This window comes from Astyanax mexicanus, chromosome 14 (assembly GCF_023375975.1).
Source record: "Astyanax mexicanus isolate ESR-SI-001 chromosome 14, AstMex3_surface, whole genome shotgun sequence".
Lineage (NCBI taxonomy): Eukaryota > Metazoa > Chordata > Actinopteri > Characiformes > Acestrorhamphidae > Astyanax > Astyanax mexicanus.
The window spans coordinates 6,595,868-6,611,909 of NC_064421.1; the positions used below are offsets into that span (position 1 = coordinate 6,595,868).

The 16,042-nt window shown below is 35.2% G+C and overlaps 2 protein-coding genes across 2 annotated transcripts in view; both read left to right on the top strand.

Moving 5' to 3' along the window:
• The first annotated feature begins 662 nt into the window (after positions 1–662).
• Positions 663–3,107, top strand: LOC103037491 (SRA stem-loop interacting RNA binding protein). The gene is made up of 4 exons (XM_007248482.4): positions 663–775; positions 1,015–1,073; positions 2,031–2,138; positions 2,896–3,107. Exons 1-4 carry the CDS (start codon positions 709–711, stop codon positions 2,962–2,964), a joined length of 303 nt encoding a protein of 100 aa, XP_007248544.1. The 5' UTR covers positions 663–708; the 3' UTR covers positions 2,965–3,107.
• A 1,177-nt stretch (positions 3,108–4,284) lies between these two features.
• Positions 4,285–16,042, top strand: part of adck1 (aarF domain containing kinase 1) — a 248,162-nt gene continuing 236,404 nt past the window's right edge. The window contains exons 1-3 of the mRNA XM_049463856.1: positions 4,285–4,301; positions 7,014–7,159; positions 7,358–7,441. Of these exons, the coding sequence (XP_049319813.1) occupies positions 7,022–7,159; positions 7,358–7,441 (222 nt within the window). The 5' untranslated portion in view covers positions 4,285–4,301; positions 7,014–7,021. The remainder of the gene's footprint in view (positions 4,302–7,013; positions 7,160–7,357; positions 7,442–16,042) is intronic.

The window sequence follows — 16,042 nt, forward strand, 5'->3', positions numbered from 1 at the left end:
TATATATATATATATATATATATATTATTATTACCCGCAGGGCCAGAAACATAATAAATCTGTACTTAACTTCAGAAAAAAACATATTAGCATTTTTATAATTTCTTAAAAAGCAATATAATACGACTAATTTCTTTATTTCATATTTATAAGGCCCTATAAGTAGTCAAATAATAATAATTGTTGTTATTTACTCCTCCTACCACCACGCTCCGACAGCGCAGGAAACAAAATAATTATTTATTGATCCGCAAAAAAAAGAGATGGATTTTTTGTAATCACATACACAACGATAGAATACGATTTATGCGTTTGTTTTATATTATATTACAATATTTTTTATTTTACTGCATAAACACATGCCAGATTATAAATAATCACTTACAAACTGATAAAATACAGTTAAGCCGTATATTATATATATTTCTCGATTTTATTTATTATCAAATTATTATTATTTAATATTTACTCCTGCTACCACCCTGAACCTGCAGCGCCATAAACATCTTTTTAACTTAAAAAAAACATGCCAGATTTTTTATAATCACTTTAAAAGCGATATAATACAGCTAATGTGTTTATTTTATTTTTATTTCGCTTTTTTATAAATTCGAATTATTATTTATTATTATGTATTCTCAGCGTCTACGTAACGTAACGTGACGCGCGTGACGTCAGGGGTGACCCCAGTCACTGACGGTGAGAAACATGGCGGCTCCCAACATGAAGGTGTTCGAGTTGTTCGTGTCTAAAATCCCCTGGACTCTCGCTACCAGTGAGTTTAGAACAGTTGTAGCGGTTGAATGGGTTTGTTAGCTGAGCCGTGGCGCTGCTGGAAGTGTTTTATTTAAACTGGGAGTCTCTCAGTGATCAGAAATGCTCCCGGATTAGCCTGCATGCTAACAGACTCACCATACTCTTAACCAGTCCAGCATGACCAGATGTAGATCTGTGTGCTATTCCTTTATATCTTATTGCTGTATTATTAATATATTTATCTTATATCTCTTACAGAGGAGCTAAAAAACCATTTCGGGCAGTTCGGCACTGTGAAGAAATGTCTCCTGCCTTTTGTGAGTGTCTTCAAAAACCTTATTTAATTTATTAATTAGTTGCAAACATATTTTGTTTAATTTTCAGTCAAAAATACAGAACACAACTTTGAGTGAAATGCTTTGCTGAGAAAACATTAAGACTGGTGTGTATGATATATTTTTTAAAACTCAAAAAAATTGTGTCTTATATATTATATTAGAACAACTTTAGGCAGTGTGGGCAGTGTGCCAAGTCCTGCTGGAAAATGAAACCCGCATCTTCATAAAAGTCATCAGCAGAGGGAAGCATGAAGTGCTGTAAGATTTTGTGGGAAAACAAAACTGCACTGGCTTTAGACTTGATAATAAAACACAGTGGATCAACACCAGCAGATGACATGTCTCTCCAAACCATCACTGATTGTGGAAACGTCACAGTAGACCAAAAATTTACTGATGAATTGGAGAGCCATGTCATCTGCTGGTGTTGGTCCACTATGTTATAACAAGTCCAAAGTCAGTGCAGTGCAGTTGTATATCGTATAATATGCAGTAATATTGCCAAAAATTCTGACGTTGAAAAAAAAACAAATCTCCTTATTGTGAAATTTTCGTTTTGCATTTGTTTTACTATTTACCCACTATATTATATTATATTACTGTATTCCTTTTTAATTGTTCGTTTTTAGTTTATATGCCACACACTATTCAGCACTTTAGTTTTGTGGTAAATTTTCGTTATTACATTATTTTATTTTTGTTACAATTGAATTTTGTGACACTTATTATTGTATACGAAATGGGTCTTGGTAAGTTACTTTTTATATAGACAAATTCTTATATGCGCGAAGTTATTGTGGCTTTCTTGTTATTTGGTTTATTTGTATGAGATGTGCATTTTCAATGTTTTGATTATGTGTAATTTTGTTAATAAAAACAGTGTTAATAATAATCTGCTTGAGCATGTTTTAACACACTGTTGTTTCCGATCGACAGGAAAAGGGAACCGGGTTTCACAAGGGCTTTGCCTGGATCACCTTTTCCTCAGAGGAAGGACAAATCAATGCTCTTCAGCATGATTCTCACGTAATTGATGGAAGCAGGGTGAGGAGTATTGGTCTGACTTGCACACTGTGCTGAGCTTTTATTAAACATTTTAATCAGTCATTTTAGCAAAGTTTTTACTTAAAATTCTCATTAAAGGTGCATCAATAAACTCGTTGGATCAGTTTTCTGCACAGGAATGAACCAAGCCATAGACATTTTTTTCAAAGACAAATTTCTATTCAAAATGCTGTATAGTCCAAGATTATGTTTAAAGTGGGGGTAAAGACATTTTTCCTGAAACTATCCAGAATTAACAGGGTTGTTCTATTGATATAATGGGTAAGGGGTCACTTAGCTTTAAAAAAAAACATATTTTAAAATGCATTGATGTAAATCTAGCTGTTAGATGGTCAGTTTGAGGGAGTAAATATTTAGAACTAGTTGTAACAGTTGTAAAGTTGCTAAATGTGTTTTCCCACATTATTTTTCTGGACATTTACACAGTCAAGTTAAAGTGGCTTTATGTTGTTAGGAATTTGTTTCTTGCTCTTGGGCCCCCTACAGTTGCAAAGTGTAATTTGCCTTAAAATGTTAGGATTTTACACTAATCTTACTGACCAGATTTACGTAGTCGTACTTAACAGCACACAGGGCTTAAATTATTATTGTGTAAATTATTATTATTGCAGTGATTATTGTGATTGACTCTTATAGTATTGGCATGATTTTGAGGCTGATATTTTAAATGAAAGAAATGTATTTACTGTATGTATGTACTGACCAATAATTCATATTTTTTTCCCCCCACATGCAGCTCGCTGTACAGAAGAACAGAAGGCCGTTTTTGCCGACAGGAAGAAACAAAGAAACAGAAGAAATCTGAACAGTTGTGATTTATGTGAAAAGTATATATTATGTGTTTTTTTTTATATTGTTCAGTGTTGCTGTTCTGTAATCTGAGTTTAATTATATGTGAAAAGAAAATGTTATGTATGTCAGAACTACAATAAATACACTTGACAGAAAGGTATTGTAAGTTTTTATTATGTTATGCTTTATTGTTGCATACATACGTTTTGTGTATTATATCATATGTACGATGAATATTATTTGTTTTGTTAATGAATGTAATTTTTTGCTGAACGTTTATTATTATTGGCCTATTAGTCTTCTATGCTTTTGTTTGAAAATTACATTTTTTATTTGCCAGCAAGTGAGATGTTAATACACTGATCATCTGATTAATTCAGTAACATCTGCGCATTTGTTTCAGACATCAAACAACTATTAATATTGAAGTAATTTTTAGAAGTTTCTGTCAGGGAGCTTTAGAAGGCATACGCTTCTTCAGAAACCTTGTTGTACTTTCAGAGCGGGCTTTTATTTTGTAGGCTTTTAAGGAAATGGGACGCAGGCTAGATTGAGATCTAAAAAAACATACTCAAAGCTTTTTTTTATGAACGTTTTATATAGCTATGCATAACTATAGGTTAACTAAGTGTGTTTTATAAGGTTTGCATCTGATTCAGTTCAGGAAGCACTTCATCTGTAGTTAAGACTTAATTTGCAAATAACTAATGCACAAAATAAAACTTAAATTAATGATAAAGCAGTCAATAATAATTACATTTTAATTACAACCAGTGAAAAAACAAAATGATATAAAATTTTCCACATTATAATTCAATAACTATATATATATATATATATATATATATATATATATATATATATATATATATATGAGTACATTCCCAAAAAATATATAATTCAGATTATTACTTTATTATTCGGATTTAGTCACATGATATTGTTGAGATTAGTACAATTATATTTTAAGTGATTGGCACTAATTATACAAATAATAGTTTCTGACACGGATTCTTTTATTCACATTTATATACCAAAAGCTATATTATTAAAATCTTAAGATTATGATTATTCAAAATTATGATTAATCGTTGTTAATCACAGAATTCTGTAATTAATTTTATATTTTTTCAGTAAATTGTCACCAATATATATATATGTATATATGTATATACAAAATATAGAACAAAATATAATGATATAGTGATAACAAACTGGAAAATAATGAAGCTTAAAGTACTAAGCAATAAATAATAATCCAAATCGTAATACGCCTGAAGGAGTGCAAAAACTACAAATCCCAGAATTCCTTGCGGCATGCGACAGTTCAGAGATCACGAGCCAAAGCCGGTGAGTGAATTAGAGCGCGTGTGTGGAAGGTAAACACAGAGCAAACCGCGCTGAAACCGCGAAATAACCGCTTATTTTACCGGTTTCAGCTCCCGTTTAGTGTTTAATCAGCCGTGTGTGTGCCGGTCAGTGTGTGGAGTGTGTGTGTGTGTGGTTAGGGCAGGTTTGCGGACTGTAGTGATGTGTGGAGGTTTCAGTGACTCCTGACAGACTGTAAATAAGATTTATCCAGTATTAACGGGATACAACTGAACACACTGTGTTAAATGTGTTAAACGGCTTAGTTTTGTCTTTAGACACGAAATATTAAACAAACACACTGATACTGTTCCTCAGTAACACCAGTGCTTATTTACTGAGAACTGAGGAAAACCCCTCAGCTCTAAACCAGTGCAAAAATGTTTTTGACTTTGTGTTTATGTTATCTGACTAGCTAATTAACAAACACAGCACTGTTGCTTTGTGGTTTTCCTCTGTGGTCACAACAAAATGAGGAAAACAACAACAAAATCCACAATAACACATCATCAATCGACAGGAGTACCAAACAGAAGAGACTGAAGTGAATACGGATATTTATATTAACCTTACACACTGTATTATTATTATTATTATTATTATTATTATTATTATTATTATTATTATTATTATTAGTAGTAGTAGTAGAGATAATAGTAACTGTAGTTTCATCAGTCCTATTAATATTAGTAGCGTCAATATAGTGTTATGTTTTGTATTATTATTATTATTATTATTATTATTATTAGTAGTAGTAGTAATGTTAGTAGTAGTATCAGCAGTAGTATTCATATTAATATAGTATATATAGTGTCATGTTTTGCTATAGTATTAGTAGTAGAAATAGTAGTAGATTCAGCAGCAGTGTTAATAGTAGTAATGTTGATGTAGTGACATCTTTTGTTTAAGTATTATTATTATTATTATTATTAGTAGTAGTAGTAATAATATTGTTAGTAGTAGTATTAGTTGTAGTAGTAGTAGTAGTAATGTTAGTAGTAGTATCAGCAGTAGTATTCATAGTAATATCGTAAATATAGCGTCATGTTTTGCTATAGTATTAGTAGTAGAAATAGTAGTAGATTCAGCAGCAGTGTAAATAGTAGTAATGTTAATGTAGTGACATCTTTTGTTTAAGTATTATTATTATTATTAGTAGTAATAATATTGTTAGTAGTAGTAGTATTAGTTGTAGTAGTAGTAGTAATAATGTTAGTAGTAGTGTCAGCAGTAGTATTTATAGTAATATTGTAAATATAGTGACATGTTTTGTTGTAATATTAGTAGCAGGAATAATGGTAGATTCACCAGCAGTGTTAATAGTAGTAACGTAAATGGAGTGATATCTTTTGTTTATTTATTATTATTATTATTATTATTATTAGTAGTAGTAGTAGTAGTAGGATAAGCGGTAGTATTAATACTACTATCTTAAATGAAGTGACATTTGTCGTAGTATTTTTAGTAGTAGTATCAGCAGGAGTATTAATAGTAGTATTTTACATGTAGTGACGTTTTGATGTAGTATTTTTAGTAGTAGTATCAGCAGGGGTATTAATAGTAGTATCTTACATGTAGTGATGTTTTGATGTAGTATTTTAGTAGTAGTATCAGCAGGAGTATTAATAGTAGTATCTTACATGTAGTGATGTTTTGATGTAGTATTTTTAGTAGTAGTAGTATCAGCAGGAGTATTAATAGTAGTATCTTACATGTAGTGACGTTTTGATGTAGTATTTTTAGTAGTAGTAACAGCAGGAGTATTAATAGTAGTATCTTAAATATAATGACGTTTTGTTTACTGTTAATAATATACATTTTAGGGCTGTCAACGTTAGTGTGTTAAGCATTCAGTTAATCAGTTAATCTGGAAATTTAACACAAAATTGACAGAGCCTGTTAAAACATTAGCAGCTTTTTTTAGCAATATAACACAGCAGTACTTACTGTTGCATTTAGAAGGTAGATTACCTTTTATTTATGCCGAAACTAGTTGGGATATTATAATACAGTATAAAAAGGTTCTATTCTGACATTTGTATATAATCACACTACACTTTTATTTTTCCCCTTCCCAAAATACAGTTAAGTACCAGCATGTAATCATGATTTTATCAATAATTTCATCACAGAATATTGTTATGATTAATACTAAAGTTTTGTAAGGGGTTGGCAACATAAATACAAATCTAAATGTTTCTAGCACTGATTCTTTTATTCATGAATTTTAGTTATTGCATAAATATTGCACATCCCTAACAGAGGTATTAACATATTTTTTAAGTTTTATCAGATTTGTAATGGAAGTCAATGATCCAGAATGCCATAATACTAATAATATTGCACTCCAAATATCTCCATATATTCAGGATTAAAGTAAAATAAATGATACTGGACAGATATAATCTGTCTCTAGTAGATATATAATGGGAAATGAGAACAGTGTGAATTTTTCTTTTGCTAAAACAGTAAAAAAGTAGCACCCTGATCTGATAATTAAGAGTGGGCTATATGGCTTGATATTACAGGGTATAATATCGTTCACATTATTAAAAAATGTTCATGTATATGACCCTTAATTTTTACATATGTTCATTATTAATCATGTAGAAAATAAAATAAAGAATGAAATACATTAAATAATGAAAAGATGTGTCCAAACTTTTGACTGGTGCTTTATTTTTGTATCTTCAGTGCTGCACATGGCTAGCCGACTGCTAAAAATCTCCGCTGGAGTTTTTGGCGCTGGAGTTTTTTCCTCATCTGGATACTACCTCTACCACCAGAAGATTGAGCTCAATGACCTCAGCATCGTCAGATTTGGCAGGGCGGCTGCGACGGTAAAATAACCACTATTAATAATAATCATCATCAAAGACATCATCATCATCATTACTCAATCTATTAATAAACATTAATCTATTAGCAGTGAGCTGTGTGAGTCTGAGCAGGGGGTTAAAACAATCTTTTGTGTTGTTATGTTGATGGTGTGTATAATTTAAACAGTAAATTTAAACTTCTATTAAAACATTTTTCAGACGGCCGTCATCAGCTATGACTACCTCACCGCTTTCAGGAATCTTCCTTATGGGACAGAAAACTACTGGGAAATCAGATCCCAGGTAAGTCCCATGTCTTCTGTCCAAGTATTTAAAAGCGTCATTGACGTGTTTTTTTTTTGTTTTTTTTTAAGCAAAAATCACAGTTTACTCTGGACCTTTATACTATAATTTAACAGGCATATCAGGAAAAAACGTAAGCTTTTAACTGTTTTTGAGATACTTTATACTCTTAAGCATATGCTCATGTGCGGTTCTCATCAGTTATATGCTGCATATTCTTGTATGTATCCAACCTCATCAGAGACATCAGATTTAAACATGACGTCACACACTACTGCTTGAAGTTTCTTTCTGAAGCCTTTCTGTTTATTTATTTATTTATTTTTGTTAATTGCATGTTCGTCTGAAATTGATTAAAAAAAAATATATATATATATATATATATATATATATATATATATATATATATATATATATATATATATATATATATATATATATAAATATATATATATATGTACGGTCTTTTTTCTTTTTTTTTTTTTTACATTCTTTTTTTCATACATTACATCACCCTACATTGTAAATGAATAGTGAAGTCATGCAGACAATGAGGGAACACATAAGGAATCAAGTGTTAAACAAACCAAAATACTCTATAAAGTATTTAGGTTCTCTTATCTGGGGAGCTGTTATCCTGCGGTTTCTGAGGCTGATAACTGATGAACCTATCCTGTGCAACAGAGGAAACTCTTTCTATTTCTTTTCTTGGGGCATTTCTGGTGAGAGCCAGTTTCATCATAATGCTGAGTATTTCTTGACATCATATGATTTAGAACATTATTAAAATAGAGCTATTCACTGTATACCAGATCTACCTCTTCACAACTTTACAACTGATGCTCTCTTGACGTCACATAATTATGCTGGGGAAATTTATCTATGTAAAACTATATAGTAAAACGAATCACAATGTTCCTAATTGCTTAATTCTAAGTAGGTGTTGGTATTGGTATTCGTAATTCGTAAAAATTCATGTACTCATATTCGGTTAAGAAAAAAATATTTATACATGCCTACTCCACTGCTGTAAATACAAATCATGCTTTGATGATTCAGGAAGAAAAACAATTGTACAGAAAAAAAATCCAGAAGAAACTTAAATCGGGAAAAATAAAATAATATTTAAGAAAAATCTAACAGATTTCACTGTGCTCTGTATTCTACTGCTCTTCCTCTGGCTCTCTTGCTGTCTCTCGGACACACAAACGCACACTAATTTCATGCTCATTTGTGCTGGAACATCATTATAAAGCATGAACTGAAACCTTAAGCTTTCATTTTAGCACTTCAGCCACCAGTGCCAGCGTCTGCCCACGTGCAGTGCTTATAAAAACATGTGGACATGCGTCTTCACAGCAGTGGTCATCTGTAATTACCGTTCCGAATCTGCATCAGGATATTGATCGAACCGTAACGGCAATCTTGGATCTTAAAAACATACCTGAGCGGAGAGTAAACAAGCTGGCAGGCTAATAACACACATAATAACTGTAAATGCCAGGTAATGTTCCCCGTGCCATTTTCACCCTGGTGTGAAAAGGCCGTTTGAATAGCTGGTATGGTGGAGCGTCCAGAGTGAGGAAAGGTCAGCCCCTCTCTCTCTCTCTCTTTCTCTCCCTCTCTCTCTCATTCTTTCTCTCTCTCTCTCTCTCTTGCTCACTTGCTCGCTCGGCTGGCAGCTCTCGCTGGAGGCAGCCGCTGAACCCTGAAGAGCAGCGCCGGGCTGGCTGTTCTCTCCGGCAGGCCTGAGTGTGGCTGATGGGATGCCACGCGCTCCCCCTGGGGGCCTGCTGTCAAGCCTCACTACACACGCTGATTAGAATTAATGCAGGGCCCCAGCTTTAATACAGAGAGGAGATTTGCCTCATAATTATTATAAAGTCGTAGAGGTGATCTAGTTCACTTGATAGTATGAGGGTGTTTCAGATCATTATTAGGGTTTTCAGTGTCATTTGTTTTCCTCTGCCTGCTGCCTCATAAACGCTAGGGGTCGTCAACAAATAAACAGATTATCGCTGTCCGTTCAGCTGCGATTCCAGCCTGATAGACGTGACTCACTTTCCTTTTCAATTGTTGAAGGACAGACCCAGGGGCATCACCTATCTTTTCTCTCACTTTATGATTTTGACACCCAGGGCTAGAGGTGGGCGAAACGGCCCTAAAATTATATCATGATATTTTATGCTATGTTAAAAATTACATTGCATTATTGCATATAATATAATATGGCACACACCTAACTAAGATATCAAGAAATACAAAAATTTGATCAGATTTGTAACAGAAGTCAATGATCCAGAATGTTGCGATACTAATAATGCACTTCAGATATATAAATATATCCAGGAGTAAAGTAAAATGAATGATACTGAACAGATATATGGCACACCCCTACCCAGGGCCCTATTGTACATGCTATGCAAGCTACACCATGATGCTAGTTACTATCTTACACCCTGTCAACAACCATCTATTTTCACACCTTGCACCAGCACTGTTAAAATAGCATCCTAGAGTTTAGGATAGAATAAATCTACACTGATTGGCATGGTGGTCTGGAAAGTAGGTGTGTTCAGGTAAATATCTGCCGTGTTTTTATCTAGGCGGCGAGAAATACAGGTGCGCCACTGTCTGATTAAAATCCTGACAACAGTCAACAGTTAGTCTCCCAATCCTATCTTAACTATGCAAGAGCGTTGTGTGTACTACGTGCCCTCAGCGTGGGTAAACGCCCACAAACTCGACTTTACCTCAACAATAAACAGAATAAAGAATAAAATAACATTGCAGGTTCCCTTAAATGAGCTGTTGGCACAACTTCACAGCGTGGACATGGAGGTCTGTATCCACTACTGAGATCTGTAAGATACCAACACGCCAATCAGCGCGCATCTGGCTCTTAAAGGAAATGACAATTGGCACACTGATTGGTTTATTTCACTTTACGCCCAAAACACACCCATTATTAATTAAGAAAATTAGTACATGCATTTTGCGCATTTTGAGCTTCACAAGGCATATTTTTCGCGACCTTGTTAATCACTACAGATCTCCAAATTCATGTAGCTTCAGATTAGCTCAAGAACAATAGTGTGTACACTGCAAAACCCAATAAGTTCACTAAACTCAAAACTTTTGTTGTAACTGATTACCTAATCAGTTTTAATCAAAGTTCTTGTAATATCGTTTTAAAGTACAGTGAACTTTGTTTTATCAATTGCTTTGCATAATAATTCTACTGAGAATGTGATTGTCAGGTGTATAACATTTGTAGATTTGTATTTAGCCTTCACCTTAACACTCATAGAAAAGTAGACAAAGAAAAAATGCTATAGAGAGAACAGTATTAAGAGCACAGCAAAACAGAGTTACTGCAGCAGCTCAAAAAATAAAAAAAATAAACTCAAATGCAAGTAAGTCAAATACTGAGTAACTGGTCAGTTATGCAGCGAGTTATGATCCGTCAGTGCTGATGGGGAGAGTGGTCTGGCTGGGTTTCAGAAGGACAGGCATGTCTGATTGCTCGGTGAGAAAGGTGCAAGGGTGCATGGGGCCGCTCCCAGCTGTTGTGCCGCTCTAACGACCGATGCGTGCGGCTGCTCTTGTAATGAGGGGCGTTCCACACAGTTAGCTGTCTCTGGGCTCTCTGAAGACCTGGCCAGCTGCTCTTTGTGCCTCTGAAAAGACTTTCTCATAAGCCATTAAATCACCGTTAACGGCTGTATTGTGTTCATCAGATGATGCAAGGTAGATTGAAGACTCATATGAGCCAATCTAGCTTCCACGCCGACCTCCTGCGTCTCGCTTATGAGCCACGGATTACAAGATGCAAGGCTTTCAGAGGGTTTATATAGAGATATAGGAGTTTAGGACTTTCTAGGCTGGACTGAATCACAGTTCTTAATAATGATTTTAATAAAGTAGTGCATGTATACAGTAGTATACAGTATAATGACCCATATACACGTTTTTTAAGCCACTGAGAATATCTGCGTTTTCCACTAGGAGTGGTGTAAGGGAGGCGACAACAGGCCTATGCCTTGTCCTCCTAATGCGTATTCCGTCTTTCCGGTACTTTAGATGAGACTTAGGTGAGATACTAAAATAAACTAATCTGACTCCATTTTATAAATACCAACTAAGTGCAAATAAACAGTTAACAATTATCAGTAGCACACATACTAAGAATTACAATATGTCTAAGCAAAACCAGGTCTGGTTAAATGGTTTAGTGATAGAAGATATAGGCATTAAAAGTACACAACACCCAAAATACTACTTAACGTGAAAACAGCCCAGTGCATGGATTGAGATGTTCAGCGGTCCATAGTCTATACTAGCGGTTACAGGACATAACACTCAATCTTATCTATTTCCCTCAGAGGTTAAAATGTGGCATAGCCTAAAAATACGACATAACATGTGAAAACAGCCCAGCACGTAGGTTGAGATGTTCAGCGGTCCAGAACATATTCTATACTAGCGGTTACAGAACATAACACTCAAACTTATGTTTTCCTTAGTAGTTAAGTGTGTGACATAGTGCCCAGTGAAAACTCACTATATAACTATTGAAGTCTAGAAACTTAAAGAAACTCAGAACACGGACCAATTAGGCCCTAATGCCTACTAAAAAAAGATTCAACAAACACTTACTACAGATTAACAGTTAATGGTTTATTGTGACCTAAATTGACATTTGAAACAATATTCTTAAACAATCCACAAGACCAAGTCAAACAAGATAGCAGTTAAGAATATTGCATAGTATAGTTGAAATAGAATATTGTGTGATATATTTGAAATAGTGGTTACATACAGAGTAGATATGTATCCTGGTTACAGACAAATGTTGGCTACATGCAGAGCATGGGAGGTCTCATACTACCAGACAAACTCAAAGGATATGTCATTGTACTTTCCTTAAATATCCAACCAGAACAATACACTTCAAATTTACATTGAGATTTGAATTTGGCACTATTCACATTTAGATTCCATCCAGGATGGAAATATGTACATGCAATCATTGTCCGATACCGATATAATTCTGATATCATCATGCATCACTATTCAAAATGCTTTCTTGGATTACACTAGACATAATCCCTGTTCAAGTGTGTTTAAGGGTTTATGTCTATGTTACATTGTATATTAACAGATTAAATCATTTTACTACATCCTGTCATTATCAGCTGTGTGGGTGGAGTCTCTCTATACCAGGGGTCGGCAATAGGCGGCCCACGGGCCAGATGTGGCCCGCAAGCATTAAACATCTGACTCGTGAAGATGTTTGAAATATAATTGAAAAATAAATAAAATGCTTCTCTGGCCAGATTTTGTTTACATTCCTCCCCTGTCTCTCTTTTTGGTGCTCGACTCGTTCTCGTCTTTCCACTCGTTTCGGGCTCCCTATCTCCTTATAACAGCTCTTTCCCAATTCATTAGCTGGAGCAGCGGTATTGTTTTTGGACCACAAGCCTGAGGACCCGGGTTCAATCCCGCTCCACGTGATGACTTGTAAAATATCTGGTCCGCAGCCAAACTTAATTGCAGACCCCTGCTCTATACCTTCTATTAATTGGTTTGTACAATGTAGTTATGAGTTGTGAGTTGCTTTGCCAGTTGTTTTGAAGAATTATAGCTCTCTGTCAGTATCCGACTCCCCTTCTAGACCACCTCTCTTGGTTGTCCCAAACTCTGGTGCTTTGGTTTATATCGTGCATTTGTGCAACTTTGGTTCAGACCAAAGAAGAATTATAGATGTTTATGGTTAGGGTTGGTTAGAATTATAGTTAGTAGGTTTATGCCTAGTATTGTTTGAATGAAAGTTCATATGGTTAGGTTTTGAGGGTCAGTAGTGTTTAGGTTTAGTGTTTAGGCAGATCTGCACCAAGAGCTCTTAGAGCTTCCAGTACGGCTCGGCTCGAACCTCCATCACTCAAAACACACAGAAAACAGACATCCAGACTCTTCTCTGTGCTGGCACCAAGGTGGTGGAATGAACTTCCACTGGATGTCAGAATAGCAGAGTCACTCACGGTCTTCAAACGTCGACTGAAGACACATCTTTTCAAAGAGTTCCTAAACTAATAAAAAAAAAAAAAAAAAAAAAGGTTCCTAGGGTTCTTAACATGATTAAGCTCTATGTATCTCTTGATCCTAGTCTACAAACTAGCTTTGGATATCTTAAGTAACTTTGAAGCACTGTTGTAAGTCACTCTGGATAAGGGCGTCTGCTAAATACCATAAATGTAAATGTAAATGTAGGTTAGTTTTTCTGGACAAGCCTGTGAATTCTGATTGGACCCACAATCGCTGCTCCTCATTGAGAGCTTCTGTAATTCCTCTAAGTGTGACCTGCTAGCTGAACTGTTAGGAGAGACAGCTTTTTCTGCAATGTCACAGCAGCCCGTGTGACTGCAGAACAGAGCTCATCAGCCGCTCCAGAGCCACCCTGCAGATTATGCTTGTTATCTCCTTTGGAACAGCCACCGGGGAATAGCGGTGACACCTCCGTTTGATGGCAGGCACATCTAGGAAAGCTCTCACCTGACTAGTGTTTCACTCTCTTCTTCCAAAAGACCCAATTTCACTGTCTGCTGCTGAACGCTTGTGTGAAATGTTGTTAGTTTTAATCCTGTTGTTATTTACCGGAGCATAATAAATAGATGATAATAAATCCACGCAAAAGCGATCGTGATGGGATTCAGGCTCAGTTTCGAGGAAATGGCTGATTCAGATGAAATGCTGCACAACACAAATGTTACATAAAAAATGGCTAATTAATCATTTAAGAGGTTTTAAGAGGTTTTCAGTTTCACTCAGTTAAATGTGGTGTATACGTATATACGTGTTTGTTCTCAGTTTGTTAAATTTTATAGTAGCACACAGTTGTCCACAGTTGGCTGTGTGTGTGTATGTGTTTATAGGGCTGCACCATATTGGAAAAACTTTACATTGCAAATGTTCTTTTTTCGACAATATATATCGCAATATTAAACAGTGCAGGGCTCCTGATGTCACCAGTCCCACCCCCATCCGAGCACTCAAAACCCGAGGAAAACAGCAAAACAACAGTAATCGGCCATTTAAACAGGCATTTAAATGGCTTTTTAAAAGGTAAATAACAGTGTTTTTTTATGCGATTAAAAGCGTGAATTCAGCTGAAACTAGAAATATCTGCACAGCAAAACTGTGCTGGACTGAAGTGCACAGCTTTTCGACAAGCACGTGCCCAGCCATGTGGATAACCATGCGGTTACCTTGTGTTTACTCCTGCCCTCCCACCCCTCGTGCTCCCCCTCCTCCTTGCGCTGCTCAGGCAGCAGCAGCCTGTCACTTACACAGACACAGAGACAGCGCTGTGTATCTACTTCTTGTGTCAAGAATCAAAACATTGCAACATGACGTGTTTGATTTAATTGCCTTAAGTGACATCACACATCCTGTGGTATAACTATTGCGCATTAGTATGATTAGAGTTAGTACGATTTGGTGTTAGTAGGGTTAGGATTAGGGTTAATATGGTTTGCGATACTGTGGTTAGTGATAGTTTAGTTAAGATTAATTTGGTTGGAGTTATTATGGTTAGGGTTGGTAGGCTTAATATGGATAGTGGTGTGCAGAGGTGGAAAGTAACTAATTACATGTACTCACTTTACTGTAATTAAGTAGATTTTATGAGTAATTTGTAATTTTTAAAGTAGTTTTTAAGTTAGGTAATTTTACTTTTTTAAGTTAATTTTGACACAAGTAATTTACTTCACTACTTTGGAAAACTCCCCGTTACTGAGTAAAAAATGAAATGCTGGGAAAAAAACTATTGTCTAAATTAAAAAAAACTAAAATTAGTTTTGTTCTCCGTGGCAGCGCAGCTGAACTTTTCCATGCAGTGTGTATTATGTTTCTATGCCACTTGTGCTTGAAAATGTTTTATGGGGTGGTCTTAACAAATACTGCATGAAAGGCCCAAATTATTTAACTTAATAATTGTTTAAATTATGCTTTGTACTTTTTTACATCAAATAAATAAAAGTAACTATGTAACTTTTACTCAAAGTAAATTTTAAATTAAGTACTTTTTTACTTTTACTCAAATAGATTTTTTGATGGGTACTTTTACTTTTACTTGAGTAGAATTTTAGCAAAGTAAAGATACTCTTATTAATTACAATTTTTCAGTGCTTTTTCCTACTCTGGTGGTGTGGTTAAGATTTAGTATGTTTGGGGTTAGTAGGGTTAGTATTCGGGTTATTATAGTGCTTTTATAGTGCCTTTAATGATCTGATGAGGTGTGGTAGGAGTAATCGTAATCCTCAGCTGCTGTTTAATTTTTGCTAAAGCCCAAATGTTTTTTTTTTTTGTGCTTTTTTGACACCTCCTCCTTCTTCCTCTTCTTCTTCCACTTCTTCTGGTTCTGCTGCTCTACAGAAACAATCATGTAGTCTCTGTTGGAGGCCTCAGTGAGCCGAGGCGCTCTCTGGCCCGCTTTGATTACGGTGCAGGGAACACCTGCCGCTTTAGACAACGGCATCGCTTGCTCGCTGTTTCGTAGCCTGTGTGAATAATGCATGTAGTAGAGGCAGGAGGCCAGGT